The 27,955-nt window shown below is 35.9% G+C and overlaps 10 protein-coding genes across 16 annotated transcripts; 6 read left to right on the forward strand and 4 right to left on the reverse strand.

The window, feature by feature from the left end:
* Nucleotides 1–396: 396 nt before the first annotated feature.
* Nucleotides 397–1,870, reverse strand: srh-33 (Serpentine Receptor, class H; the record flags this gene model as incomplete). The annotated part of the gene is made up of 5 exons (NM_070802.1): nucleotides 397–648; nucleotides 946–1,182; nucleotides 1,232–1,431; nucleotides 1,497–1,639; nucleotides 1,698–1,870. 5 exons carry the CDS (start codon nucleotides 1,868–1,870, stop codon nucleotides 397–399), a joined length of 1,005 nt encoding a protein of 334 aa, NP_503203.1.
* A 1,599-nt stretch (nucleotides 1,871–3,469) lies between these two features.
* On the reverse strand, nucleotides 3,470–5,251 carry srh-34 (Serpentine Receptor, class H; the record flags this gene model as incomplete). 2 transcript variants are annotated; one of them, NM_070803.1, is made up of 5 exons in its annotated part: nucleotides 3,470–3,712; nucleotides 3,836–4,078; nucleotides 4,128–4,327; nucleotides 4,378–4,520; nucleotides 5,079–5,251. In NM_070803.1, 5 exons carry the CDS (start codon nucleotides 5,249–5,251, stop codon nucleotides 3,470–3,472), a joined length of 1,002 nt encoding a protein of 333 aa, NP_503204.1. The 2 variants fall into 2 exon arrangements, with proteins under 2 accessions (NP_503204.1, NP_001300153.1); NM_001313224.1 differs by lacking the exon at nucleotides 5,079–5,251 and having other exon boundaries at nucleotides 4,378–4,477.
* Nucleotides 5,252–6,107: 856 nt separating this feature from the next.
* On the reverse strand, nucleotides 6,108–7,807 carry srh-35 (Serpentine Receptor, class H; the record flags this gene model as incomplete). The annotated part of the gene is made up of 5 exons (NM_070804.2): nucleotides 6,108–6,394; nucleotides 6,483–6,725; nucleotides 6,772–6,971; nucleotides 7,016–7,158; nucleotides 7,635–7,807. 5 exons carry the CDS (start codon nucleotides 7,805–7,807, stop codon nucleotides 6,146–6,148), a joined length of 1,008 nt encoding a protein of 335 aa, NP_503205.1. The 3' UTR covers nucleotides 6,108–6,145.
* Nucleotides 7,808–8,557: 750 nt separating this feature from the next.
* On the forward strand, nucleotides 8,558–9,014 carry M02H5.8 (the record flags this gene model as incomplete). Of its 2 annotated transcripts, NM_001313229.3 has the most annotated exons (2): nucleotides 8,558–8,612; nucleotides 8,702–9,014. In NM_001313229.3, the coding sequence occupies 2 exons, from the start codon at nucleotides 8,597–8,599 to the stop codon at nucleotides 8,956–8,958; spliced, it is 273 nt and encodes a 90-aa protein (NP_001300158.1). The 2 variants fall into 2 exon arrangements, with proteins under 2 accessions (NP_001300158.1, NP_001300159.1); NM_001313230.3 differs by lacking the exon at nucleotides 8,558–8,612 and having other exon boundaries at nucleotides 8,824–8,958.
* A 1,013-nt stretch (nucleotides 9,015–10,027) lies between these two features.
* Nucleotides 10,028–12,336, forward strand: nhr-123 (Nuclear Hormone Receptor family). The gene is made up of 8 exons (NM_070806.7): nucleotides 10,028–10,178; nucleotides 10,225–10,355; nucleotides 10,404–10,456; nucleotides 10,500–10,625; nucleotides 10,671–10,880; nucleotides 10,978–11,177; nucleotides 11,807–12,077; nucleotides 12,128–12,336. Exons 1-8 carry the CDS (start codon nucleotides 10,030–10,032, stop codon nucleotides 12,224–12,226), a joined length of 1,239 nt encoding a protein of 412 aa, NP_503207.2. The 5' UTR covers nucleotides 10,028–10,029; the 3' UTR covers nucleotides 12,227–12,336.
* Nucleotides 12,337–12,445: 109 nt separating this feature from the next.
* Nucleotides 12,446–15,535, forward strand: nhr-98 (the record flags this gene model as incomplete). 4 transcript variants are annotated; one of them, NM_001372992.3, is made up of 9 exons in its annotated part: nucleotides 12,446–12,625; nucleotides 13,174–13,324; nucleotides 13,370–13,500; nucleotides 13,547–13,605; nucleotides 13,658–13,783; nucleotides 13,852–14,061; nucleotides 14,191–14,390; nucleotides 14,627–14,897; nucleotides 15,151–15,360. In NM_001372992.3, the coding sequence occupies 8 exons, from the start codon at nucleotides 13,176–13,178 to the stop codon at nucleotides 15,247–15,249; spliced, it is 1,245 nt and encodes a 414-aa protein (NP_001360400.1). The 4 variants fall into 4 exon arrangements, 3 of the variants coding, with proteins under 3 accessions (NP_001360400.1, NP_001300155.1, NP_001300157.1); NR_132478.1 differs by having other exon boundaries at nucleotides 12,586–12,625; nucleotides 15,151–15,249; NM_001313226.3 differs by lacking the exon at nucleotides 12,446–12,625 and adding an exon at nucleotides 12,901–13,015 and having other exon boundaries at nucleotides 15,151–15,535.
* Nucleotides 15,536–18,371: 2,836 nt separating this feature from the next.
* On the forward strand, nucleotides 18,372–20,476 carry nhr-203 (Nuclear Hormone Receptor family). The gene is made up of 8 exons (NM_070808.7): nucleotides 18,372–18,516; nucleotides 18,573–18,703; nucleotides 18,753–18,799; nucleotides 18,902–19,033; nucleotides 19,377–19,586; nucleotides 19,638–19,834; nucleotides 19,938–20,205; nucleotides 20,254–20,476. The coding sequence occupies exons 1-8, from the start codon at nucleotides 18,374–18,376 to the stop codon at nucleotides 20,353–20,355; spliced, it is 1,230 nt and encodes a 409-aa protein (NP_503209.2). The 5' UTR covers nucleotides 18,372–18,373; the 3' UTR covers nucleotides 20,356–20,476.
* A 688-nt stretch (nucleotides 20,477–21,164) lies between these two features.
* On the forward strand, nucleotides 21,165–23,540 carry nhr-202 (the record flags this gene model as incomplete). 2 transcript variants are annotated; one of them, NM_070809.4, is made up of 8 exons in its annotated part: nucleotides 21,165–21,316; nucleotides 21,364–21,494; nucleotides 21,535–21,605; nucleotides 21,736–21,864; nucleotides 21,915–22,124; nucleotides 22,217–22,413; nucleotides 23,021–23,285; nucleotides 23,332–23,540. In NM_070809.4, 8 exons carry the CDS (start codon nucleotides 21,177–21,179, stop codon nucleotides 23,431–23,433), a joined length of 1,245 nt encoding a protein of 414 aa, NP_503210.1. The 2 variants fall into 2 exon arrangements, with proteins under 2 accessions (NP_503210.1, NP_001300154.1); NM_001313225.3 differs by lacking the exons at nucleotides 21,165–21,316; nucleotides 21,364–21,494; nucleotides 21,535–21,605; ... (1 more) ...; nucleotides 21,915–22,124; nucleotides 22,217–22,413 and having other exon boundaries at nucleotides 23,064–23,285; nucleotides 23,332–23,433.
* Nucleotides 23,405–26,086, forward strand: nhr-201 (Nuclear Hormone Receptor family). Its single transcript, NM_001392466.1, has 8 exons — nucleotides 23,405–23,440; nucleotides 24,319–24,467; nucleotides 24,517–24,647; nucleotides 24,694–24,773; nucleotides 24,863–24,991; nucleotides 25,038–25,247; nucleotides 25,294–25,490; nucleotides 25,580–26,086. The coding sequence occupies exons 2-8, from the start codon at nucleotides 24,334–24,336 to the stop codon at nucleotides 25,947–25,949; spliced, it is 1,251 nt and encodes a 416-aa protein (NP_001379591.1). The 5' UTR covers nucleotides 23,405–23,440; nucleotides 24,319–24,333; the 3' UTR covers nucleotides 25,950–26,086.
* A 57-nt stretch (nucleotides 26,087–26,143) lies between these two features.
* Nucleotides 26,144–27,137, reverse strand: srbc-57 (G-protein coupled receptors family 1 profile domain-containing protein; the record flags this gene model as incomplete). The annotated part of the gene is made up of 3 exons (NM_070811.2): nucleotides 26,144–26,353; nucleotides 26,407–26,864; nucleotides 26,963–27,137. The coding sequence occupies 3 exons, from the start codon at nucleotides 27,135–27,137 to the stop codon at nucleotides 26,144–26,146; spliced, it is 843 nt and encodes a 280-aa protein (NP_503212.2).
* Between the last annotated feature and the right edge of the window lie 818 nt (nucleotides 27,138–27,955).

Genomic DNA, 27,955 nt, shown 5'->3' on the forward strand with positions numbered 1-27,955 from the left:
AAAAAACAATTCTAAAAGTTTTCAAATTATTTTTTTCAAAAAAATTCTAGAAGTTTCCTTTTTTTGTAGAACACTCTGAATTTCCCGCCAAAATTTTTTTGTTCAGAAAAATGTTTTAATTTCCTGCCATGGTCTCGCAGCGATAAGAAGGCGAGGTTAATTAAGTCCCGCCCATAAAATGGTCAACAGTTGCAATTGAAGACGAAAATTAACACAAAAATTTATTCGATAAATGGTAAACATTTCACAAAAATTTTCTCTCAAATTGAAAAACAATTATTGGAAATGCGCTGTGACGTCACAAAAATTCAAAAAATATTTTCCCGCCATTTTGTGTGAACTGCAGTTGTTCAAACTTTTGTGTTACAATAATAATTCAAATTTATTCTTCAAATACTAATTCCTCAACACAACAAACGTGGCACTGGTTGATGTCTTAGACATATGTTTCGGATTCCATCCAATAATTTTGAATAGGTAAATCTGATAAGGATCATAAAACAGAAATAAGGCGACTACACAAGCGGTTGGGTGATTTTCAGAGAAAATATCTATGAAATAAGTGATTCCTGGTATGTAAAGACCAAATATTATAGTGAGATGCAGTACTGTAAAAGGGACACACGAGAAGAATAAAAAGATGAATGCCTGCAATAAAGGGAAGTTTTTCTGCGACCGACATCTGAGGGGTCGCTATTTACTCTGGCGTTGCAAAGCGAGTCCCGTGAGACGTCGGGCGCACGTGGTGTCAGAGTGTCTCATTTCGGTTTGATCTACGTTGATCTACAAAAAATGCGGGAGAAGAGACGCAAAGTTCTCAACTGATTTTGCATGATTAAGAACGTGCTGACGTCACATTTTTTTTGGACGAAAAAATCCCGCATTTTTCGTAGATCATACCATAATGGGACAGCCAGACAACACGTGCGGGCGCAAGTTACTAACCTGAAGAATAGTTCTCTGATTGAACTTTTTGTTCATCCGCCTTGTGGCTTTCGACTCGTTCACCATCCTTTTCGCAAGTAGGAAAAATGCAATTTTCGCGGCAACAAATATCGCTATTCCACACGAGACCCAATTTAAAATTGTCAGAATCGATACGAGGTGCTCACTTTGAGACCCACTGTCAAAAACCGCTACGACATTGTCGTCCCAAAGACAGTCCGGGTAGGGTTGACCATCCTGGAAGTTGGGGAGCACTTATGTCTTACTTGTGAAACTTTAAGATTACTTGAGAAATTTTAAGCTTTTCTGATGTTTGATCAGGGATGCTCCAAATAGCCGTCGGAATCGTCCAGAGTCCAAAAATGACCACTAGCACGTAGATCATGAGCTCGCAGAAAATCCGTAAATGCGACAAATATTGACGGTACATGTTCATTATCATGAAAATGCGACTGGTGAATAGAATTAGAGCGGACGTGGATGATACTGAAAATTAAAATTCTATCAGTTTTCAGATTATTTTTTTTGAAAACTTAAAGTTGAAAGCTCACAAGAATCAACGCATATGTAGATGGTATATAGCAAAACTGGATCCAATACGTTGTTCAGCAAACCGTCGACTCGGATAGTGACGGATGGCTGGAAGTCGAAAATGTCGATGAGAAATGAGCCGGAGAGCCATTCACAAGTTATCCTGAAATAAATTATTATAATATTTTTCAGTGAAAAGTCAGAAAAATCGTACTCCTTACCAAAAGCAGTGCAGGTATACCACCCATTTCAAGTATCCACACTTTTTCGGGGACTTTGTAAGCACACAAAAATGAGCAAATGGATAAATGATTCCGGCCAGTAACGCCCAAATTCGTTTCACAACCACATAGATAACAGGATTCTCATTCCAAATTGAATGTGAAATGTTCATGGATTTTTTAGAGACACTTGTGAGAAACAACAAACAAAAAAGGTGATTTTTGAGTTTTTTGATACTGGAGATTTAGGTTTTCGCATTCTCATGCAAATTAGTTTTCCTGTCTGATTAACAAAATTTCCCAGAAAACCAGAACACACAAAGTTAGCAGGAATTGTTCCTGGATTATTAAATTGTTCCAATAGAATTATGAAGAAAAAGTTATAATAGTGACAAACATCACATGTCATGAAAATTGTTGAAAAATTTAACGAGAATAGTATTACTCAATTTTCTTGGAAAATTTATTTGAAAAAAAAAAAGATTTAACTCAATAACAAAAATAAGTTGATTTTTAGTATTTGAATGTTTTCCCCTCAAAGTCCACCTACGCCGGTCCCCCAACGGCCCCCCTTACGGCCCACACTACGGTTCCTCATACAGTCCCCTTAAGGTCCACTTTACAGCCTTTTATGGTCTCCCCCTACAGTTATCTTCCTCCTGTGACTCCCACCAGCCGTCTAGCCCCCCTGCGGCCTCCTTTGCAACCGATTTTATGATCTTCCTAAAGTCTCCCTACAGTTCAATCCAATGGCCCCTGACTTACTCCCTACTGTCTCCCCAACGGTCCTCTTTGCGGTCTCCCGAAGGACTTTTATGGCCTTCTCTCTGTGGACCCGTAACGGTCTTCCCTAAGCCCCCACCTTCCATTCGGTCCCTTTTCCAGCCGATTTTATGGCCCCCTTACGGTCTTCCTCTGGTTCAATTCAATGGCCCCCTGACGTTCTCCCCATTGTCACCTTCATAGGTCCCCTTTGCGTTCCTCCGACGGTCTTTTACGGCCTCTCTCTGCGGTCCCGTAACGGCCTCTCCTACGCCACCCCCCTACGGTTTTCTCTACAGCCGATTTTATGGCCCCCTTACGGTCTCCCTCTGGTTCAATCCTATGCCCTCCTAACGTACTCCCTATTGTAATTCCCAACGGTCCCTATACAGTCCCCTACGATATGTTACGACCTTCTCTCTGCGGTCCCTTAACGCCCTCCCCCACCCTCCCCCCCACGGTTCTCTTTACAGCCGATTTTATGATCCCCTTACGGTCTCCTTATTGTCACCCCCAACGGTCCTCTTTACAGTCCCCCCTACGGTCTGTTACGGCCTTCTTTATGCGGTCGTCTTTACGTCTTCCCCTACGCCCTCCCCCAACGTCTTCCCCTACGCCCCCTCAACAGCCCACTTTACAACCGATGTTTTGGTCGCCTTTACGGCTCCCTACGGTTTAATCCTATGCCCTCCTAACGTACTCCCTATTGTCACCCCCAACGGTCCTCTTTACAGTCTGTTACGGCCTTCTTTATTCGGTCCCCCAACGGTCTCCCCTTCGACCCACCATAAGGTCCCTAATACAGTTCCCTACGATCCACTTTACAACCCCTTTTATGGTTCCTCTTCGGCTTCTCTACGGTTGCTCTATGGCATCCCTCCCCTCACACATCAACCTCAAATTTTGTCGGCTGCTCAAATTTTCTAATAAAATGTATTTCTTTGAAATCAGAAAAGTCGCTTGGCTATGTAATGAAAAACTTCATTTTTCACAAAAAAAAAACATAGAAATCAAGTAAGGGCAGCAATGGTAGAACTTTTATTTTTCCTACGTCTTGGCTTATATCGAACAACTTTCAACAAGTAATTCTGATATGGATCATAATATAGAAATAAAGAAATGATACATGCCACCGGGTGATTTTCAATAGAAAAATCAATGAAATATGTGAGCCCTTTGATTTTGACGTCGAGGAGAATGGTGAGGTAGAGCATGGAAATTGGAATGCACATGAAGGATAGGTAGAGAATTGCCTGGAAAGTTTAACGTTTGTGAGTACTATGATATTTGTCTATCCGTAGAACGGATGCCTCCTTTCTTGACACCTATGCCAAGGCGGTAGGCAGGTAGGCATGAGAAAAGACTAGGCTGGTTACCTGAAAAATGGTCCGCTGATTGAATTTCTGATGCATTCTCCTTGTAGCTTCAGACTCGTTTTCCACTTCCATTCGCTTTTCTAGAAAATAAAAAGCAGCTTTCGATGAAGCAAATATCAGTATTCCGACAATTATTGAATTCAAAATTGTGATAATAGAAACAAAACGTTCACTTTCCAAATCACTCCCACTCGTCACTACAACAGTTGAATCCCACAAGCCGTCGGGATAGAACTTCGCGTTCTGAAATCATTTTGCACTATTAATATTCAACTTTAAGGTCAAGTCGTACATAAACAATCCTAAATTTCTCAGTATACTGATCGGGTAGGCACCAAAAAGTCATTGGTATTGTCCAAAGTCCGATTACAGCAACCAATGTATAGACAAGACCTTCGCCAAAATATCGTGTCCAAGAAAAATTAGACCGGTACATGTTGAAAATCATAAACAACCGGCTTGTGAACAAGAGAAGGGCAGATGTACGTGCTACTGGAATTTTCGTTAGATTTTTAAAACAGAAATATGTTCTATGCAGTTACAGTCTTCAGTGCAGGAGCTGATAAGGAAGAGCACTGCAGGATCTATCAGGGAGTTTAGGAATCCGTCCACTCGAATCAGTACGGAAGGTTGGAATGTCATGATATCGATAAGAAACGCGTTATTGAGCCACTCACAGGTGACGCTGAAAAAACGCAAATGGTCCGGCATGGAGATGTTATTGAGCAACCGACATCTTACGGGTGGTGTCTCACACCGACCTCTGCCTAGTTCACCACCCGTCAAATGTCCACTGCCACTGGCAAAATTAATATTGTCTTTAATTAACGCGATGCTTTAGAGCAGCCGACGGATGATGCCTCATATCGATTTCTGCCTAGTTCACGGCCTCCCGCCGAATGTCGGCTACTCCTAAAAACATTAGGATTGTCTTCAATTAACGCAATGTTTAAGAGCAGCCGACATTTCACAAGTCGGACAACGACCACGGCCTATATCACGGTTACTCATCAACTGTCCGCTGCTAAAATTGACATTCATATATTGTTGAGCAGCCGACATTTCGTTGGAGGCGCCAAAACACCGAATCTACCTACTTTAACACCTCCCTCCAAATGTCGGTTGCTAACATTGATGTTGGCTCCAGTACCACTAGACTGTAGAGCAGCCGACATTTCAAGGGCAGCGCCAAAAACGCTATTCATCGTAACCAACCAAATGCCGGCTGCTCCCAGAAACTCACCAACAGCAATGAAAATAAATGATCCATTTCAAAAACCCGAAACTTTTCGGAGACTTCGTGAGCACACAATAATGAGTGAATGGAAAAATTATAGCTATCGAAAAAGCAAAAACTCGCTTGATAGTATTATAAAAAATAGGATTTTCGTTCCAAATTGAACGTGAATAATCCATATTTCTTGTGAATTCCAAAGTTCTGACATTAATTTGGAAGCATATTTTTTCCCATAATTTCAGAGTTTTTTTTCAAATTGAAAACAAGGAAATTAGATTGTGTTTTTTTCCAATTTTTTTTTTCAAATTTGTTAGTCAAGTTTTTTTTTGACATATCACTTGCAATCTCAAACACTAATTGGAAGTATTGTTGGTGTTGTAGAACTTTAAGGATTTTTAGAATTTTTTTTTCAGAAATACAAAAAATCATATTTTGGATTGGTTGATTGCGGATGAGCAATATTTTATGTAAAAGTACAGTACGCTGTAACATGGTCCCCTATGGTCCCCTTTGGAACTCCATGGCCCGTTCTAGTTTGGCCCCTACGGCCCCATATAGCCCTATCAGGCCTTTTACGAGGGCGCTACCTTTGCCCACCCGCACCAAACTCCCGCCAGCCCTTATCTGTTGCACAAAGCTATAATGGCGAAGTCGCGCGTAGCATCGGCCGCAGTCCACAGAGTGTGATAGGATGTGCCCGCTTTGTGCCTCCTCCGTGGAAAGCTGAGCCCCCATACCTCGACCATATAGCCTCTTACGGATCACCGGGCCTCCGGTCCACCCTTCTACGCCCCCACGCAACCTTGTATGATCCCCTACGCTCACCTTCTGTCTACTATGTTTCCAATTCATTTCCAATGGTTCCCGAAGATCTCCTATAATCCCCCTATGATCCTCATACGGTTTTCCATGATCCCAGCAAACCCCATATGATTACATCTAATCCCACTTGGTCCTCTAAGGTCCAATATGGTGTCCAAATGGTCCCCATGGTCCCCCGTGATTCACCAAAACTTTTCAATGTATAGCAATGTGATGCAAAAACTTTATTTTTGAATAAAAAAACGTAGAAATCAAGAAGAAGTAATGGCAACAGCGGTTGAACTATTGATCACTCTACGTCTCGACTTATATCGTACAACTTCCAGCAAATAATTCCGATAAGGATCATAATACAAAAAAAACGAGATGATACAAGCCACCGGACGATTTTCAAACGCAAAGTCTATAAAATATGCGAGTCCTTGGATTCTAACGTTGAGAAGAAGAGTGATGTAGATCATGATAAATGGAATGCACATAAAGGAGAGATAAAGTGTTGCCTGAAACATTTTATTGTCTTGCAACTAAAAATTATAGGTAGGTAAGCAGGCAGCTATGAGGTAAAGGTATAATATCAAGATATAGAACCTGAAAAATAGTCCGCTCATTGAACTTCTGGTGCATCCTCCTTGTAGTTACAGACGCGTTTTGCGCTTCCATCCGCTTTGCAAGAAAATGAAAAGCGGCTTTTGCCGACGCAAATATTACTATTCCAATAGATATCGAGTTCAAAATTATGAGAATTGAAACAAAATTTTCACTTTCCGAGTCACTCCCACTTGTTACAACCACAGTTGAATCCCATAAGCAGTCGGGATAGAACTTTCCGCTCTGAAGTTGTTACCGTAATCATTTAAATTTGTGAATCAATTCTTACAGACACAATACTCAGCTTCTCAGTATACTGATTTGGCAGACCCCAAACAGTCGTCGGTATAGTCCAGAGCCCTATTCCAGCAACAGCCGAGTAGACTAGGCCTTCGCTAAAATATCGTTGCCAGGAACAATGAGATCGGTACATGTTGAAAATCTTAAACAACCGACTTGTGAACAAGATCAGGGCTGATGTGCATGCTACTGGAAACGGAAATTTAATGCAAAAATGTTTTTAAAGTAGATACCGTTTTCCACAGAAAAGTTCATAAAATACAGAGTTGCAGGATCTACCAGGGAGTTTAAGAATCCGTCCACTCGAATCAGTACGGTCGGTTGGAAGTTCATGATATCAATCAGAAACGCGTTATTGAGCCATTCAAACGTGACGCTTAATAGAAGCAAGAGTTATTGAATACCCGTAAATTGTCGGCGGCTGATAACAAAACATTGAATGCCTTATATCTTATCGAGCTGCCGACATTTCACAAGCTGAAACAAACGCCAATTCCAGCCGACTTTAGTTTGGCCTAAATCGAGGAGATGTTATTGAACAGCAGACGTTTTACGGGTTGCCCCACATACCGACCTCTGCTTGCTACAGCCGCACCGTTTAACGTCGGCTGCTAACAAAATCGTAAATGTTACCTCTATCAATAAAATTTTATCGAGCAGCCGACATTTCACATGCTGCGCCAAACACCGACATTGGTCTAATTTACCACTACTCGTTAGATTTCGGCTGCTAACATCAACATATACAAATGTTGCCTTCATTATCAAGAGCAGCCGACATTTCACGGTTTTGCGCAACATTTGTGTACTTCACCGCCACTCGCCAAATGCCGGCTGCTCCCAGAAACTCACCAACAGCAATGAAAATAAATTATCCATTTCAAAATCCCGAAACTTTTCGGAGACTTCGTGAGCACACAATAATGAGTGAATGGAAAAATTATAGCTATCGAAAACGCAAAAACTCGCTTGATAGTGTTATAAATAATCGGATTTTCATTCCAAATTGAACGTGAATTATTCATATTTCTTGAATAATTCCAAAATTCTGGCTCTTATTTGGCAGCAAATTTTTTCTCAGAATTTCAGTTTTGTTATGAGAACATGGAAATTGGTTTTCTGTTTTTTTTTTTGAATTATTCAACTCAGTTGTCTCATTACTGACAGGCTCAATCCCTAATTGACAAAAAAAAAGAAAACGTCATGGCTAAAAATGCTATAGAATCCTAGGGAACCACTTTAAAAATTATAATTTCAATTTTAACAAAACAAAAGTATTAAACTAATTTTTGAAATCGCTGCCAAAATCTACAAATAACAACATTTCAAAATTTCCGAACCAAAAATAAATAAAAAATTAAAGTTTAAATTTCCAGCACCAACTTTTTGAGATGAGTTAAAATTTCGAAGCTCCGCCAAATTTTTCCAAAAAAAAAGTTTAATCAGCCAAACTTTTTCTCAAGCTTTTGAATTCACCTACAAAATCTTTCTCGAAAATTTAAATTTCCCGCCAATACAATTGCGAGCTTAAATCTATGTCGGTTGCTTCTATATTTCACACACTGACGTAACTTCTTAATATTACTCCTTCCAGGAAACTGTGTGAGCCCAAAAAGTTCAAAGCCATGAAAATGTCAAAAAGTCACCAGAGAACATTTTCCTTATCACACTGAGGTTTCTGCCATATCGAGTCAAATGAGTCATCTAACAAACAAAAATCACAAAATTTCGTGTACTTAAGAACGGCGAAAAGGCGAATATTCATCATCCATCAGTTCGCCAGCTTGCTCACATTTTTCCACTCGCTTCTCGAAATGGCCTCCGCAATTGGTAAGAATTTTCAAAGCGGTGCCCGTGAATGTAGCACATGTTTCTTTTTTGAACAAGTGATTCAAAAGGCAAAAACTATTAATTTCCAGTTGAAAAAATCAAGACCGAATTGTCGGCCGCCGGGCTTTCTTCCGGAGCCATCGATGGTATCCTGAAGATCGCTGCCACCTATAAGCCAAAGGAGGGCGAGAAGCCAGATCTGGCTCAAGCTATGGTGACTATTGGAAAGCTCTTCGCTGAACTTGAGACATTCATCAAAACTCAACCGGAATCCGATCAAACTATCTATCATGCTATTATCGAAAAGAAGAAGGCCGAGCTTGTCGCTCATGGCATTAAGTTTTGATTTTTGTAATGGTTTTTTAAAAATTAATTTGTTTTAATAAATGGTTTTGTATTCGTTTTGTCTGACTAAATTGTATAAGTGTAGCTCTAAAAGTAAAGGAGAAAAAAATTGTTTTCAATGACAAAAAAACTGTAATGACCGAATTTAACTGTACCGATTTAAAAAAATACGGAAATTTTACAGCTTTATATTTTCAGCAATTCTGATTTTTGGCAATCTGCCGTTTTGTTAATTGCATAAACAAAAATCACAATAAATGTTTTTAGAATAGTTTCAAAAAAATTTGAATCACCTAGTGATCATAGTTTTGGAAGTAGACCAAAAAATTTATTTCTACCAATAAGGTTTATATTTTTGACAAAATACCCACAATTTTGGAAAATATGGCAGCTTGCCAAAACTTTTACTGAACATTATTTAAAGAATTCGTAAAGTGTTTCACTATGTTTTTAAACCATTTTTATTTTGTGAATGTGATTCACCTCTACTTCACCTTTAAAGGTACATACATAAAAATGCTATTATCTCCGAACTACCAAATTCAAAATAAAAAGTGATTTTTGATGTTGATTTCACGTTGTTTGCAAGAACACAAACGTTTATTTCTGCGAAGAGGTGTGAGACACACAAAAATTGATATTTCCTCGACTATAAAAATTATTATACGACCATTCGAAATCGGAGAGCAGATAAAAAGTTTTTTGATTTTTTTTAAAGTTCACATTTTTTTAATTTCTGGTGCTTCAGTTTGCATAACTTCCTTCATGTCTCTCATTATGTTTGTTTTGCCAATCAATAGTCTTTGTTGAATTCTATGCCTCCCTGTTGTCAAGTCTATGTCTCTCAAAACCCCCTGTTCTAACAATAAGCCAGAATAATTTTGTTTCCAGGAGTACAGAATAACTTCTAAAATAGAAAAAAATTAAACAATTTTTTAAAAAGTTTGTTGTTACCTTATATTATATGTTTTATACTTTATATATTTTCCAAAATAATTTTTTTTGTTTCGTGCCATAAAAGTTGCCATGCAATTTTTGGCAATCAAAAAAAAATTGTTTAAAATTTCTAGAAATGGATTCCCCTGGCTCATCTACCTGCTCTCCTCCAGATCTTACAGTAATCCCAAAAATCAGCCCAAAAAAGTGCCAAATTTGTGAAAACCCGGCTCACGGGAAGCACTTTGGAGCGATTACTTGCAGGGCGTGTGCAGCATTTTTTAGGTAATTTTTCTTGAGAAGTTTGAATATTAATAATCTTGTATTCCAGGCGATTTGGTATTTCAAAAAAATTCAAGCCTTGCAAATTGGAGAATAAGTGCACTTTTCGGAAAAATGGGTATTTCAGTTGCAAAAAGTGTAGAATGCAAAGGTGTCTGCAATTTGGAATGACTATTGATAGTGAGTTACAAAATTTCCGAAATTTTAAAATTTATATCTTTTTCCTAGATTTCCAATTTGATAGAGAACCTATCTACAGAAAGGATTTGGAAATTCCGCAGGTAATTGAAATGTTTTCTGCAATTTGTTTAAATTCTTTTTCAGACAGTTGACACATTTTCTGGAAGGCCCAGCTTAATACTTTTCAGTGCTCCATCGGGCTCCAGCAGCTCCAAACATTATCTTGATGTTCAATTTCTTGTAGATAAAGCTATTGAGGTTTTGCTAAATGTAGGTTAACAAGTTTGATGAAATACTCAAGATTTCAAATTTCAGGGCTCAGAAACCCCGTTACAAGTTCCCAATGTGTTGCAAAAATTAGCGATTGGATTGCGAAACATTCGAGGGCCAAAAGAAAAAACTTCCAAAGTTATCACAAAAGTGGGAAGAGAAGAAGTTTTTGGTATTTGGGAAGAAGATATGCTCCGAACTGCAAAATGGTTGACCTATTTTGATGATTTTCAGAGGCTTCCAAATTCTGTTCAGGTACACTTTTCATTGCTTCAAAATTTGAGAGTTTTGAAGAAAGTTTTAAAGTTGAAAATCTAAATCTTTGAAGTCGAAAAATTCCAACAAATTTCAGATTGAAATTTTGAAGGGAGTGTGGTCTCTTTTCAGTCGACTGGAAAACCTCGCAACAACTGCGAGAGCCCGAAAACGGAAATTGTGCAAAGATGACCTGGTCATGTCATATATGAATAAAAACTTGGTGATTTCTGATTTGAAAACCATCGAGGTGGATTTATCTTGGTGCTCAAAGTACACGTATGAGCAGTTGAAATTGTGAGTTTTTAAAAAACATTCTAAATATCACAATAAACCCCTCCAAAATTTTTTTAAAATTATTCCCATTAAAATTGTTGTAAATTGCCAAACTTTTCAAAAAAGTGTTGGCCGCGTAGTTGCTTGAAAAATTTGAGTGTAGTTTTTGAAAACATTTTTAACCATTTTAAAATGATATTCATCATTTAAATTCACTAACCAGTAGGGAAAGTGTTAAAAACTACTCTTATGGTGCCAAAATGACAAAATATTATAATAAAACGTTTCAAAAGTTTTTGAAAATTTTAAACATACCATCAAAAAATGACAATTACTCAGTTGTTGTCAATCATAATTGTGGAAGTCGACCAAAAAAATGTGTGTCCTACATTTTTAGTACGTTAATTTTGTCTTTATTATTTTTATTAAAACCTTGTAGAAGTCGGAACATTCAAAATTGTTTTGAGTTCCCTTCTTTTTTTTTGGCAATTTGCCAAAATTTTGACCAGAAATTATAAAAATCTAAAAATTTTTCGAGTGTTTTATTATGATATCCGGTTGTTTTGAATCATTATAAGTTTATTTAGACAAAATCCCCACTGGCGCTACTACACCTTTAAATACAATAATTGAACTTTCAAGCATTCCAGTTTCGACCAATATGATGGCGTCAGACAGTTGGATTCTTTAATCAAAGCAATGCTAGATCTCCAACCAACCAACGAAGAACTTTGCTACATGATTTGCCAATTATGCTTCCATCAAGTTGGCAAACAGTTACATGGACCCATTCTAGAAACTATCGAAAAATTACAAGAAGTTCTGTCTAATCACCTACACGATTATTATGTGAATCACTTGATCCAGCCAAAATATTCTATGAGAATTGCAAGTATGATGAAGATTAACAATACAGTAGACGTGGGTATTCAAGCAGAACGAATTTGAAAATAAATTTTGAAAAATTTCAGCAATGCCCATACCGGGATCGTGTAAAAGGGGAGTTAATGCGAGTTTTCGAAGTTTTTCATGTGGAGTGTTCTCATCCCGGCACATTTTTGAATGCTTAAAGTATTTAGTTTTTTGAAATTTTTATCTTTAATATTTTTATAGAATCTCTAATCATCATTATAAAGTTTTTTTTTCGATTCATTCACAAAATAAACATTTTTGACGTTGATGTTTAAACAATTGTTTGCCAGGGCACAAACTACTATTTCTGCGGAGAGGTGAGTCATACGGAAATTCGATCGAAATTTTTCGGGAAATTGAAAATTTATTTTTTTTTCAGACAAAGTGCTCTGTTTTACAAATAAATTTTAGCATCAATTCCTTATTCATATCTTATATATTATTTTCACTGCCAATCAATACAAGGTATTTGGCGAATTCTCCGCTTTCCTGTTGTCACATCTGCGTCTCTCAAAACATGAGTCTTTGGTTGGGAACAACTCAAATTTTGCCCTTTTGTGAGCTTTATGGTTGTTGAAATTAGAGTTTATTTTTTGGAACTTGGTTCTTTTCATTTTTCAATTTTTTTTCTGAATTGATTTTTTTTACTTTTTCACTTAATGCATTTCAATTTGACTCACAATCAGGAATAATTTTTCAATTTCCAAAAAAAAAATTTGAATCCCACTGACAGACTCCGCGTTTTCTACATTTTAAACATGCATTTTCAGTACTTAATTACTAAACATGTTTTAAAGATCAATTATCTCCGATATTCGGCAAAGACGTAGACATGTCTCTGTCGCAAACCATGGTGCAAAACAAATACATGCAATTGAAAAATCAAAAGATCATGTCTGCAGCCGCACGGACATTTATTTCCATACACATTGGAGTCTGTTTCGATGGTTTTCAATTTTTACCCCTTAAGTTAGCTGAAGATCTATATAGTTCAAAGTATTGACATTTGTTTAAATTTTTTTTCAATTCTACATTTTTAAAAGGTTTTCTACTGTCATTAACTTCAAAAAATTCCTTTTTCGAAGCAATCATGTAATTTTTTCAGAAATGGATTCCCCTGGCTCATCTGCCCCCTCTCCTCCAGATCTTACAATTATCCCAAAAATTAGTTCAAAAAAGTGCCAAATTTGTGAAAACCCAGCTCACGGGAAGCACTTTGGAGCGGTCACTTGCAGGGCGTGTGCTGCATTTTTCAGGTAAAATTTCCTAATTTTTCAAAATTTTTAATTTTAAATTTTTAGGCGATTTGGTATTTCAAATAATTTCAAGCCATGTAAAACTGAAAATAAGTGCAGTTTTCGGAAAAATGGGTATTTTAGTTGCAAAAAATGCAGAATGCAAAGGTGTCTGCAATTTGGGATGACTATTGATAGTGAGTCTAAAATTTTCAGACTTTTGGAAATGCGTATATTTTCAAGATTTCCAATTCGATAGAGAGCCATTTAACCCGTTAAAAATGAATGTAGGGATTCCACAGGTAATTTATTTTTTATTTCTCAATAATTTTATGTTTAAATCACATTTTTTAGACGGTTGACACATTTTCTGGAAGGCCCAGCTTGATACTTTTCAGTGCTCCTTCGGGCTCCAGCGGCCCCAAACGCTACATTGACGTTCAATTTCTCGTTGATAGAGCTGTTGAAGTTTTGCTAAATGTATGTTAATAAGACTAATGAAATAGGTTCACTTCCTCTGTAAAACCCGTCAAATTTCAAATTTTTAGGGCTCAGAAACCCCGTATCAAGTTTCCAATGTGCTTCAAAAGTTAGCGATTGGATTGCAAAATATACGTGGTCCGCAACAAAAAGTGTCACAAATTGTCACAAAAATTGGAAAAGAGGGGATTTTCAAACTGTGGGAGGAAGAAATGCTTCGGATGGCAAAGTGGTTGACCTACTTTGATGATTTTCAGAGACTTCCGCATTCTGTTCAGGTATCATTTTTCAGTTAATCTTCTGAATTCATAGTTCATTCATAATGTTTTGACCAACTTCCAAGCTCATTCGGTGTCAATAATTTATTGCCACCTGTTCAAAAGTTCAAAATCCAAAAAAAATTTCAGATCGAAATCTTAAATGGAGTGTGGTTTCTTTTCGGCCGACTTGAAAACATTGCATCAACTGCCTTGGCGAGAAAACGAAAATTGTGCAAGGATGACATGGTCATGACATGTGTGAATAAAAATGTTTTAATTTGTGATCTGAGAACACTCGAGATCGACTTATCTTGGTGCTCAAAATATACGTTCCAGCAGTTGAAATTGTGAGATTTAAACTGTGAAAATTGCGGGTCTGGGAGTCAGGTACACTGGCTGATGGTGCTTCCATTGGGCTATAATTCAAGCCATGTCCTAGTCGGGGAAAGTGGCCGATGATCCAGTTGTGGATTGCTCCACTTCCCTATAGAGGCTGGGTGAACCTCCAGATTGCTAGCGGCCACCACTACCGACTGAGCTATTTCACCACCGAAAAATAAAAATTTATAATTTGACGTTTCAGCTTCGACCAGTATGACGATCTAAGACAGTTAGATATTTTAATAAATGCAATGCTAGACCTCGAACCAACCCACGAAGAGCTGTCCTACATGATATGTCAATTATGTTTCCATCAAGTCGGGAAAAAGTTGCAAGGAAACATTCTGAAAACCGTCGAAAAGTTACAAGAAGTGTTATCCAATAACTTGCACGATTATTATGTGAATCAGATGAACCAGCCCAAATATTCAAAGAGAATCGCTAGAATGATGAAGATAAACAATACTGTTGAGGTAGGCTTTTATGCAAAACTGATACTGCCACTTTAGTATACCTGTTCCAAAAAAGTTGACAATTTTGAAAAGTTTATAGGCGACCTTTTTTGTCCATATTAGGCTTAGGATAAGCCTAAAAAGCTTGAATTCAAAGTTTCGATTAGATTATCATTTTCAAAATAAATGAATGGAAAATTCATTAGAGAATATTTCTAGGGCAGGTATTCTGCTCAAGTACCTAATAAATAAATAAATTTCAAAAAATTTTCAGCAATGCCTATACCGCGATCGTGTGAAAGCAGACCTAATGAAAGTTTTCGAGGTATTTCATGTGGAGTGCTCTCATCCTGGAATTTTTCTGAATGCTTAATATGTATTTTAACTAAAAAATGAGTTTTCCTTTCATCAAATTCCTATATATTTTTCAGATGTTATTGTTATACTAATATTTTAATAAAATCGTTATCCGCACAGTACTTATAAATATTTGTTTTCCTCTTATCATTTTTGATGTGTACCTTTTTGGTTCTTCTCAAATTTTTTTTATAATAAGTAGTAAATTACTGTTCCAATACTACACCAAATCTTCCCTTGTTTTCAAATTGTTCAGTTAATAAGGAAATTCAAAAAGTAAATCGTTTTTCTACATAATCTCACTTTTTGATCTTCCAAATTGTAGGGCACCTTCACATAAACTACAAAATACACATTTTGTCCTCCCATTTTCTTTGCACTTTTTCTAAAGTTCAACAAATAAATTTTCATCATCTCGCCAGATCCATTTTATGCAAACTTTTTTTTCGAAATCCAAAAACATTTTATTTTGCAAGTTTGCGTCTCTCGAAACATGTGTTTTATTAATTGGAACATTTTAGTTTTAAAATACTTTTGAGAATTTATTTTTGAGAACAGTACCGAAAATTTGAGATTTTAGCTGAGAGTAGACCATTTTTCCAAATAGTAGAGTGTCCACAACTTAAATTGTCTTTTTTTCATTAGAAAAAATAGGTTTTCAGAATAAATGGGAAGTTTTCCTCACTTTCAACATAAAAATTCAATACACTGCATTTTCCCAAGATCCATTATCTCCAATATTCGGCAAAGACTTTGACATGTCTTTGTCGCAAAACAAGGTGCAAGACATACACCTAAAAAATCAAAAGATCATGTCTGAGGCCTCACACCTTTGTCTATACACACTGGAGTATGTTTATCAGATTTTCGGCACTTGTGCAAACATTCACGGATTGTTAGGCACTACAAACTACAAGATTTAAAGCAGGAGAATCGTTATTTGAAAGTTTGAATCTTTAAAGTGTGTTGTCTCACAAAAACCAAATCAAAGGATTAAAAGGGTTTAAGGACGATCCGTTTTTTAGCGTTATGGGCCCGGATCTATCAGGTACACTGCCCGGTGGTGAACCCACTGGGCTATAATATTAGCCACGTCCTAGACGGGGACTGTGGCCGATAATCCAGTCGTGGATTGCCCCACTTCTCAATAGAGGCAGGGTGAACCTAGAGGATAATGCCGGACGATTGCTAGCGGCCACCACTACCGACTGATTGTGAGCTATCCCAAAAACATGAAACTGTGCTAATGACAAATATATTTTACTATAATATTTCGTTGTTTAAGCAACATAAATATGAGTCGTTTCAAAAATTCAAAAAAAAAAACTATTGAAACTTTTTTGGTAAAAATTTCGTAACAGGCCGAAAAACAAATAACGAAACTACTCAATGTTTATCAGCTGGCGGCTCGACAATCAATTTAACATTAACATTGAACTTTAAAGTCGTCTCAAATAAAATAAAATGTTTGCAAATGAATCAATACTATTTAATTTACCCCTTCCTTCCGCAATACGTTTTTTCTTGAACTATCTGCGCATCCTCACTCTCTTTTTAGATGTTGTCATGAGTACGACTTTGAAACATTTTTATTCAAATACGAGCGCAATAAAATATTTATATTCGAACCTCTTAAATATACTAACATTTATGTAGTCTAGAAAAATATTTTTCTCTTTTAATGGTAGCCTTAAAAATACATTTTTTGGGATTTTTGAAAATATTAGCGTAGTTACAGAGACTGTGGTACATCGACCAGAAAGAAAACAATTGCTATTTTTTCAGGTAGTACACTTTTTTGCTTCTCAAATATAACCAACTTTTAATAATTTCCAATTTCGAAATTTGGCCACTTTTCCGTGTCACATCTGTTTGAAGGCGACTTTTTTAAAATCATTATCTTTTATTGCATATTTTGGTACTAGTCTGAAATCACCCCGCCACTTTTTTTTATCATTTTAATATTATCCATTTTAATAAAACGTGATGTCAATTTTCCATCTTTAGGCTTAGAAACGGTTATTTCCTAAGCCTAAAAATACAAAAACTCCACACGTTTTTATTTGAAAATTTATTTAAATTTAAAGAAAAAAGTGGCGGGGTGATTTCAGACTAGTACCCATATTTTGGTGGTTTATTTCATTTAATTTCGTTGATTAAAGTACATTTTTAACCAAAAGGTAACCAAAATACATCAAATTTGCTTACATATTTGTTTTAAATGTATCACATTCAACAAAATTAGGAGACGTATACTAACAAAGTGAAGATGCTACCAAATTCCAACAAAGTCAACTTCGGACCGCTGCGACACAGAAAAGTGGACAAAATTGGAGATTTTGGCTAAAATCAATGTAATTTTTGCTACATTTGGAACCGCTTAAAATGTTATGAATTTCAAGTTTCATTACGAAATTCATTTATTTCAGCCCATTTTAAATTTAAACTAAACACTGATTGCAATTTTTGTTAGTTAATGTTGTGTACTTAAGACTGGACGAGGAGGAAAAGACGAGTAGGTTATTACATTACTAAACTAATAATCAGGAATTGACAACTTAGTTAGTGAGTTCAGTCGTATGTGGGTGACATGGGTCGTAGACACGCCAATACCCAACATTTAATTTTTCATTCTAAATTTGACAAAATTATTTTTAGAATTGTCTACGTTCAAGTACATGTTCCCAAAGTATTTCTAAAGTGTAAAGAAATTTTTACCCATTTTTTGTGTAAAAAAATACTCGATTAAACTTTTATTTGTTTATTCTGATTCTTCTTTATATCAAGTTAATTTTGTGAATTTTCAAACAAAAATTTCAATTTTTTGGAATGTTAAAATATCTTCAAAAAATTGTGAGAACCCGCGCGCTCAGTTCCTTGCAGAAAGTCCCCTTTCTTATCTAAACCTGTATCAGTTTTTGTTCGGAAAAACTTCAATTTCTAATCTCTAAAATTTACGTGCTCACTACAACATACACATTCTGTCTCTCCACTGAACTATTCAGTTAATGATTGTGAGCAAATTTTCATAGATCAAAAGTGCAAACACGTGATATCATCGTCTCGCTAGTCTCTGACACATTTCTTTTACTTTTTGTTTTCAATTTTTTAAACTTTCCAAAAAAACTAACTTTTCATACATGAATGCCTTGTGCTCATCTAGCTCATCTTTTCCCGATCTCATAGTTGCCGTATCGGAAAAATGCCCGGTTTGCTGGAAACACACAGCACACGGAATGCACTTTGGAGCATTCACTTGTCGAGCTTGTGCAGCTTTTTTCAGGTGAGCCTGTGCGCAATAAAATGATCAGAAAGTGTAATATAATAGAAAAATTTCAGACGTTTCGCTACTACAAAAAATCTTAAACCCTGCAAAAAGAGCAATGTTTGTGAGTTTACCAAAAATGGATATACGAGTTGCAAAAAGTGCCGACTACAGAGATGTTTTGATATTGGAATGAAAATTGACAGTATGCTCAAAAAAAGTTTGTATGAAAGAGCAATAAGTTATTTTTTCAGATTTCCAATTTGAGAGGGATCCCTATAAAAGCGGAAAAATTCCATTTGTAAGTTGGCCGTCGAATTTTTTTAGGCCAGGATGTTCTAGGCCAGGAAAAACTTGGCCACTGATTTCTAATTTTATTTTTCTTGGAAAAACATTTTTCCAGACTTTGGACACCTACCTTGACAGGCCCAGTTTGATCATTTTCACAGCTCTTGCAGAACTTGACTCACGAGACTCGAAAGTCTACGTTGACGTTCAATTTTTAATTGATCGAGCGTTCAGGGAGCTTTTACAGGTAATCAAGAGTTCCAAAAATATTCCTGCTTTAATAGATAATTTGAATTTTCCGCCAAAAATGTTTTTCTCAGAGAAATTGAATTTCCCGCCAAACATTTTTTATTCCAACAATAAGAGAAATTGAATTTCCGCCAAAAATGTATTTCTTACAAAATTTGAACTTCCCGTCAAACATTTTTTTCTTATAAAATTTGAATTTCGCGGCAAATTTTTTTTCATAAAAATTGTCTTTCCCGCCAAAATTTTCCTCGAAAATTTGAACTTCCCCCAATACTTTTATACCGACCACAACAAGAACTTATTGCCATGCTCCCGGAAACAAAGAAAAATCGATATTCCAGGGCTGCGAATCACCTATCAGACAACCGAACATCTTGAAAAAACTGGCTCTAGGCCTGGAAAAAATTCGCAGTACTCAGTGCAATGTGACAAAAATCCTGTCAAAATTCGGGAAGGACGAAGTTCTTGCAATGTGGGAAACTGATATGTTGAAGATTGCAAAATGGTTCACATATTTCGACAATTTCCAGAAACTTCCATATAATCTTCAGGTTTGTGCCGGTAGATCAAACTTATACTAATGAAAAAAAAAACTTTTGCAGATCGATATGATCAAGCAAGTCTGGGCTATTTGGGCGGCAATGGAAAAGCTGGCAAATACTGCAAATGCTAAAAAAAATTCCACATGCGAAAGTGCGAATGTTGTGCTTCAGATTGACGATGATTTGGTGGCCTGTGAACAGTCGATCGAGATCGATCTTTCCTGGTGCTCGAGTTATAAAACCGAGCAGTTGCAGTTGTGAGTTTTGGAATCCACAGCGGCCGACATCGATCGAGGCTTGCGATAAATGTCGGCTGCTTCTTATCATATACCCGGAGATCAACGATAATAACATTTTCAGCTTCGACTTTGACCATCAAGCTCAGCTCGAATATTTAGTGCAACTAATGGTAGATCTCAATCCAACAGACGAAGAACTCAGTTATATGCTATGCCATATTTGCTTCGAACATATCAAAAAATCATGTGACAGGTTTACTCAAGAAACCGTTGAGCAGCTTCAAGACACCCTTTCTGATCATTTACATGACTACTACATAAACCATGAAAACCGCCCGACTTACTCAGGAAGGATCGTTTCAATGATAAAGCTCAACAATGCTTTTCAGGTTTTTTGTTCTATGAATTCTAAAATTAACCTTTTTTTGAAATTTCAGAAGTACGTCCAGCGGGAACGACTGAAATGTGAACTGATGAGACTGTTCAAAGTGTTATTCGTGGAGTATTCAAATCCTGAATTATTTGTGGATTATTGGTAGTCAATGGAAGTGCGGAAGATCTCAAAAAATTATGTTTTTTTTTTCTAAAAAAAAATCATTTGTTTGTATCTCAACATGCTTTATTATTACGGCAAAACGACGAATAAAATATTTTAATTTGAATTTAACTCTGGATTTTAAATAGAATAAAATTTTGAATTTTGCGTGAAAATATAATACTATATTGGACATAATTCAGGAATTCCAAAATTATTTTTTTGAAAAAATTAGATTTCCGCGGTAAATTTCAGAAAAAATATTGAAGTCTAAGTTTCGCGCCGAATTGTTTGAAAATTTTGAATTTTGCGTCAGCTCTCGCCGAGCTATTTTTGAAAAAAAATTACAAATTTTTCGAAAACTTCAATTTTGCTGAAAATTAATTGAGAACGTTGAACCTTGCGCTGAAATTTCTGTAAAATGTTTTTAAAAAATGAAGGGTTTTGCTCAAAAATAATCACGCACTACAAACTACAAAAACTACAAACTATAAATAAACCATTATTTTTAAATTTAAAACCCTATGTTTCTTGAGCATTTAGAAGATAGTGATGCCACTTTTTACATTAAAGTCGACAAAAATTTTTATTAGGTCACTTTTTCCTATTATTATACTCTTTGATCTTTCAAACTGTAGGGCACCCACACATACACTACAAAATACGCGTTTTGTCCTTCCATTTTCTCTGCGCTCTCTTCAAAGTTCAACAAATAATTTTTTCATCATATGGTTACACCGATTTGAAAATGTCTTTATTTGATTTTTACGCTGGTTAATTTATGCTGAAACAATACATTAAAAATACATATTCCAGGAAAACAAAATGGATACCCCTTGCTCATCCGGCTCCTCACCACCGGACCTCACCATTTCTACCACTAAAAAGTGCCCGGTTTGCTATAAGCCGCCCCATGGGATTCATTTCGGAGCGTACACCTGTCGAGCTTGTGCGGTGTTTTTCAGGTAAATTTCTAATTCTAATATTTTAACAATATTTTACAAAATTCCAGGAGATTCGGAGCTTCAAACAATCTCAAGCCATGTAAAAAGAACAATGTTTGCGATTTTTACAAAAATGGATATGTGAGCTGTAAAAAGTGTCGATTAAAAAAATGCTTCGAAATTGGGATGAAAATTGAGAGTAAGGGATCTGGCTCCCTATTAGTACTAGTTTTTTTCAGACTTTCAATTCGAAAGGGACCCATACAAGAGAAGTTCAATATGCATCAGTCTAGCTGGAAGAATTCCACCGGTAAGTTGTCTTATAAAAAAACGGAAAATTGTTATTGAGACTGAAATAAGTGGCCCGACATCCTCCGGGTTCCACGCCTCACCATCAAAAACCCAAACTCAAGGTCGGGCCATGCACATACAATTTCCAGACGCTTGAAACATTCCTTGCTCGACCAAGCTTTATAATTCTCACTGCTCCACCAAAAGATGCACAAAATCCCAAGGTCTATATCGATGTCAAATTTTTGATTGACAAGTCCTACGGGGAGTTACTAAAGGCAAGATATTTCCAGCTAGTACAAGCTTTAACTAAAGTTGTGTACTTCAGGGCATTGAAACACCTATTCAAACGTCGAATATTTTGAAAAAGCTGGCTTTGGGTTTACAGCAAGTCCGGGGGTCTCAGAGAAAAGTAACGAAACGGCTAGAAAAATTCGGAAAAGATGAAATGTTTGCAATGTGGGAAAATGATATGCTGAAAGTTGCCAAGTGGTTCACCTACTTTGAAGATTTTCAACAGTTTTCTTCGGAATTTCAGGTAAAGTTTAAAAATTTTGCAATGTTTTGTGTACAAATTACAATAAAAATATTTTTTTATTTATAAAAATAAAAATAAATAAAAATATTTAGATAGAGATTATTAAAAAAGTTTGGATTGTCTGGAATGGTTTGGAAAAGCTGGCAACTACCGCCAAAATGAGAAAGCGGATGAATTGTGATGATATTCTTATGGTATTACAAATGGAAAATGATCTAGTGGCTTGTGGGAAGTCGGTAGAGTTCGACTTATCTTGGTGCTCAAATTACAAAGCGGAGCAGTTTGCATTGTGAGCATTATTTTAAAAAAATTAAATCATTGCCTATATATTAAAAAATAGTGTACGTCTGTTGACTACGTCATCAATGGGCGGAGCCTCTCCATTTGTGGCGAGACTCATCGTTGCGAGTCCCATCGTGGCGAGACGCATCAAAAGAAAAATATTTCGGCAGGAAACTGAAAATTTTCTAAGAATACAATTTTGGCGAAAAAATTAAAATTTCTGAGAAAAGTTGTTAGCGGGTCTTTCCAGAAAAATCTTGAAATTTCTAGAAAAATCTGGAAAATTTTAGATTTTTCTGGAAACTTCTAGAGTTTCCTACAATAATCAGGAAACTTCTAGAAATATGTTTAGAGTAATACAAACTTGAAATTTTGATTTTGTTCTGAAAATTAGCTGAAACTTAATTTATAAAATTGAATTAACCGAAAAAATTGACTGAAAAAAATTACCCGAATTTTTAGTTTAGTCTCAATTTGGCGGCCAATTTAAAAATGTTTTTGAAAAATCCAATTTCACTCTACAACTCACCAACTTAAAAACGTAAGACTTGAAAATTCATCAATTTTGTTTTACGAACTTTTCGAAAAACATTACTCTCTTACTATTTTTTCAGCATCGATTCAAATTGGAACAAACATGAAGAGCTGCTGGAATTGATGGTACAACTCAACCCAACAGATGAGGAACTTTGTTACATGCTATGTCATTTGTGTTTCCAACAAATTAGCAAACAATGTGACGGGCAAATACTTGAAGCCGTTGAGCAATTTCAAGATTCTATATCAAATCATTTACACGACTATTACTTGAACCATTTGTCCCGCCCGAATTATTCCGGAAGGATTGCTGCTTTGATGAAGCTTAATAGTATTGCTCAGGTATTTTATATTAAACCTTGTCTGGAAAAAACTCTGAAATTTCCAGCAATTCATCTACCAAGACCAAATAAATGTGGAGATTTTGAAAGTGTTCGAAGTGTTTTTTGTAAACTTTTCCCATCCGGAATTATTTATGAACTACCAATAACGAATTCATAATCTGTAAATAAACACCTATATTCTTGGCACATTTTTGCTCTTTTTCTAAAGTACCAAGTGCTCTTCGCACCTATTGTTTGCACTACAAACTACACTATATTATTCCACATCAGACATTTCTCGTAGAGTCTGCGTCTTCTTTTAAATTTCTCGTCATATGCTCGGAACTACCTTTACAACTTTTTTTAAAATCGGAGGTGCTTGTTTTAATTACTTTGAAAAATGACGTTATCTATTTTTTTTGAATCGTTAAACTTTTCAAAAAATATTATTTAGATTTTTCGTTTCTGAAAGAAAATTTGTTTGGAAAAATGTAATTGTTCTTGTTCGTTGACATTATTTTTAAACATACACAAAATCTCAAAATAGTTTTGAAACTTTTTTTTTTTGGATTTTTGGATTTTTAAAATTTTCATGTGTCATTTTGTTATTTTCAGCATCAAAAATTTCAGCTCATTTATGGAAAATCCGATTTTTTTTCTAAAAAAACCTGAATATTTTATTTTGTTCCCCAGCACTTTAGGATATTCCCCCTAAAGCAAGTAAGCTGTGTAAATACTACCAGGTCCATTATAACACCCGCAGAATACCCGAGAAAAGTCGGCAATTGCAAACATGTGGGGAAGAGACCAAAGAATCAATGTACTTTCTTTTGAATGCGTCTGTGTTTTGATGAGTTGAATGACGGAGACGATGACCTTATTCGATTAGAACCACATGGTTTCGCACTCCTGTTATTAGTGAAATTATGTCCGAGAGTATTTGGATTTGAGAGATTTATGTGTTTTTAGATGGGTCATTTGAAGAAATTTTTTATTTTGTTAAAAACTCATGTTAATGCTTTCTTAATTTTTTTGTCATTTGAAAAAAAAAATTTAATTTTCAGAAAATGAACAATCCTTGCTCATCTTCACCCCCAGACCTCACTCTTTCAACAATAGAAAAATGTCCAGTTTGCTGGAAGCCTGCTCATGGCATGCATTTCGGAGCATTTACATGCAGAGCTTGTGCAGTATTTTTCAGGTGAACTCTTAATTTGTAAAGCATCCCCTAGTCAGCTCATAAATTTCAGAAGATTCGGAGCTTCAAACAATCTCAAACCATGTAAAAAGAACAATGTTTGCAATTTTGATAAAAATGGATATGTGAGCTGTAAAAAGTGTAGATTACAACGGTGTTTTGATATTGGGATGAAAATTGATAGTCAGTAGAATTTGTTGGTATACGTCTCAGCAGTTTTTATTTTCAGATTTTCAATTTGAGAGGGACCCGTATAAGCAGAAGCTTGAAATGCAGGCGGCTTTGAAAGTTATTCGGAACATACCACAGGTAAGTTTTTGAAGAATTTTTAGCACTTGGCAAAAATGGTCAATGGGCTGTGACGTGATAGTGCAGCCTAGAAATTCAATCATTTCCAGACCCTAGACACCTTCCTCGGCCGGTCCAGTCTCATAATGTTCACCGCTCCATCTTTTGATGACTCTCCAACGGAAGTTCACATTGATGTTCGATTTCTCATTGACACTGCGTACAGGCAGCTTTTGAAGGTAGGAAGCTTTTTTTTTAGTTTTTCACAAAAAACTGATATTTCAGGGTCCCGAAACGCCAATTAAAACTCCAAATGCACTGAAAAGGCTTGCGATTGGGCTACAAAATCTTCACAGTGCTCAGGAGAAACCAACAAAAGTTATGGAAAAATTCGGGAAAGATGAGACTTTCGCAATATGGGAGGACGATGTGCTGAAAACTGCAAAATGGTTCTCCTATTTTGATGATTTTCAAAAACTTCCCAGTCAATTGCAGGTAAGATTATTATTTTTTCAATAATGATAATTTGTTGAATATACAGCTGGACATTGTAAAAAAAGAATGGCTTGTTTGGAGTGGATTGGAGAAGCTTGCAGCACTGGGAAAAACTAGAAGACAAATGATGTATGAAGACTTTGCATTTGTACTTCACGTGGACAATGAATTAGTGGCGTTTAAGAAGACGATTGAAGTTGATATATCATGGTGTTCGAATTATAAACTTGAGCAATTGGATTTGTAAGTTTCATGTTTTCATGTTTGAAATTACGGATTTCCAATAGTTGCTCCCAAAATTAACCTAAAACTAAAAAATTAAAAATTTCCAGCTTCGACTGCAACTTCAAAGAACGTCACGAACAACTAGTTCAGCAGATTGTAGCCCTCAACCCAACCGACGAGGAATTGAGCTTTATGCTATGCTATTTAAGCTTTCAACATTATATGAAACATTGTCCGAAGCACAATGTGGAAATAGTAGAACAACTTCAAGACTCCATATCAAATCATCTACACGAATATTATTTGAACCATATGAGCCGTCCGAATTATTCGGGGAGAATTGCCGCTATTATGAAGCTCATTAATGCTATACAGCTATTTTTGCTACATGATAAAACCAAGATGGAGCTGATGAAAGTGTTCAAAGTGTGTTTCGCTAAATACTCGCACCCGGAATTATTTTTTGAATACGAATAAGTGACTTTATTAAATAACAATTTTTATTCGATCTCTATTTTTCACTGTATAATTTTTTAAAATAATATTTTTATTGTGGATATAGAGAATTGTTGCATTTTAGAAAAAATGTTTTATGAATTATTTGATCCTTTTATCTTTACTATTAGCCGTGTTTCGGGAGCGCCCCGTTAAGCTTCACCCGAGTAGAACATCTACACTGGTGACACAAAAGTCGGCGCCACAGATTTCTGTCTAGCGATAATTCTAAAAATTATAATCGATTCAAACAAAGATCCACCGGTTCTCGGGATCGCAGTTATTCCAGTTTTCAAATTAATTGATGGAAAATACGCCAATACAAGTACCGGTAGAAAATTGAAAATGATGATAATAATGCAGTCAAGAAGTGCGATTTGGGTGGCCTGAAATAAATTTATTAAAGAGTACAGGTCTTGCAATATTTCTATTTTCTAACTTTTGAAATCAACTTGCTACTTTGATTGAACACCAAAAAATTGCAGACAAAAAGTCGAACGAACAAAATAGTGGATAAACTGCTAATTACAAAAAATACCACTTGCTCATGAACCATCCAATATTGTAGGTAACATTGATTTACCGTACACTGGAAATTCTCGCAGTTCACTGGAACGTCAATTACGTTCCCACAGTAGCCGAATAGCATGAATTGGTCAAAAAATACAAATAATGATATGAAAAATAAAACCAAATACATTGAGATTTTGTTCCGATGTTTGTGGTAGAAAATCGGAGAAAAGAATGCAAAAACTCGGTCTATGGTAATGAAGAAAACAATTGTAGTTTTAATAGTACCCATAACTAATGAGAGCCATATCAGGTAAAAGATAAGATTTTTGACAAACATCGTGGTGGAAACAAGGCCAACAATTGAATACAACTTGTTCAGGACAACTGAAAAAATCAAAATTTTCACCTGAATTAAAAAACACGATATTTTTCGAATTTTTAAAAAAATAGTTTGAATTTCCCACCAACTTTTTGTAACTTACCAACAAAATGAAAAAATATCTCAGCAACAAATCTGCAGTAGATAAGCTTCAAATCAGGTTTTAACGAAACTTTTTTCGCTATGAATATCAGAAACAAAATGTAAAAATACACAATGCTCACAAGAACACAAAATATTAAAGAAAGAAGAACATTGGTTATTTCAAGCAAAAACATCACAAATCACAAGAGATTCTGAAATGCTTTATTTTATAAGATGGAAAAATACTATGGAATTAAAACGAATGACGCCTAATCAGAAAGATCAGAAATGATCGTAAAGGGAAAAAAGTACGGGAGCTAACTGCTTATTATTTAGTTTTTTCACCGTAACTACAATTTTTGAATCCATGTGATGTCTAGCTGTTTTGAAAACTACTTCCGTCATATAATCAAATTTGAAAAAGAAATTCCGAGAAAATACCCTTTTGTACCTTGGTCACTTGGGTTTTAGATATGACATATTTGAGAATCACTAAAAAAATTTCAGAATACGCCAGTCATCATCAAACACACATTAATTGTAAAAATTGGAAAATTTTTAAATTGCCTATTTTTTAGACACTTTTGAAATTCCGCAAATTTCTCTCAGGTTATCATGTTTTCTTTTTCCAAAAGATGTTTCGAAAATTGAAAAACAATGTTTCTAATAAAAAATTGAAAAAAAAACCAAGAAAGACCTTTTAATTTAGCTAGACTAGCGGGCCTGTGGGCCCGCCAGCCCTTCGGGAATGGGGATAGGGTTAATTCGCTCTAAGTTATTAGCAAGGTAGCTGGCGCAGGTTCTCGGCTTCGCCTCGAACCTGTTATGTGGTTATTCGAGATCTCCTTGAAATTCCTTCGGGACTCATGAATACGGCCTGCTCTGCTTGGAATAGGATTAAAGTCAGCCTACAGTTTTCAAGAGTTTTCGGGCCTGCGGCCCTCAAACCTGGTTATAAGGCTTGAGTGAATAACAGCTCTGCTTGGAAGAGACCCCACCAAAACAGGATGCA

Source organism: Caenorhabditis elegans, chromosome V (genome assembly GCF_000002985.6).
Source record: "Caenorhabditis elegans chromosome V".
NCBI lineage: Eukaryota > Metazoa > Nematoda > Chromadorea > Rhabditida > Rhabditidae > Caenorhabditis > Caenorhabditis elegans.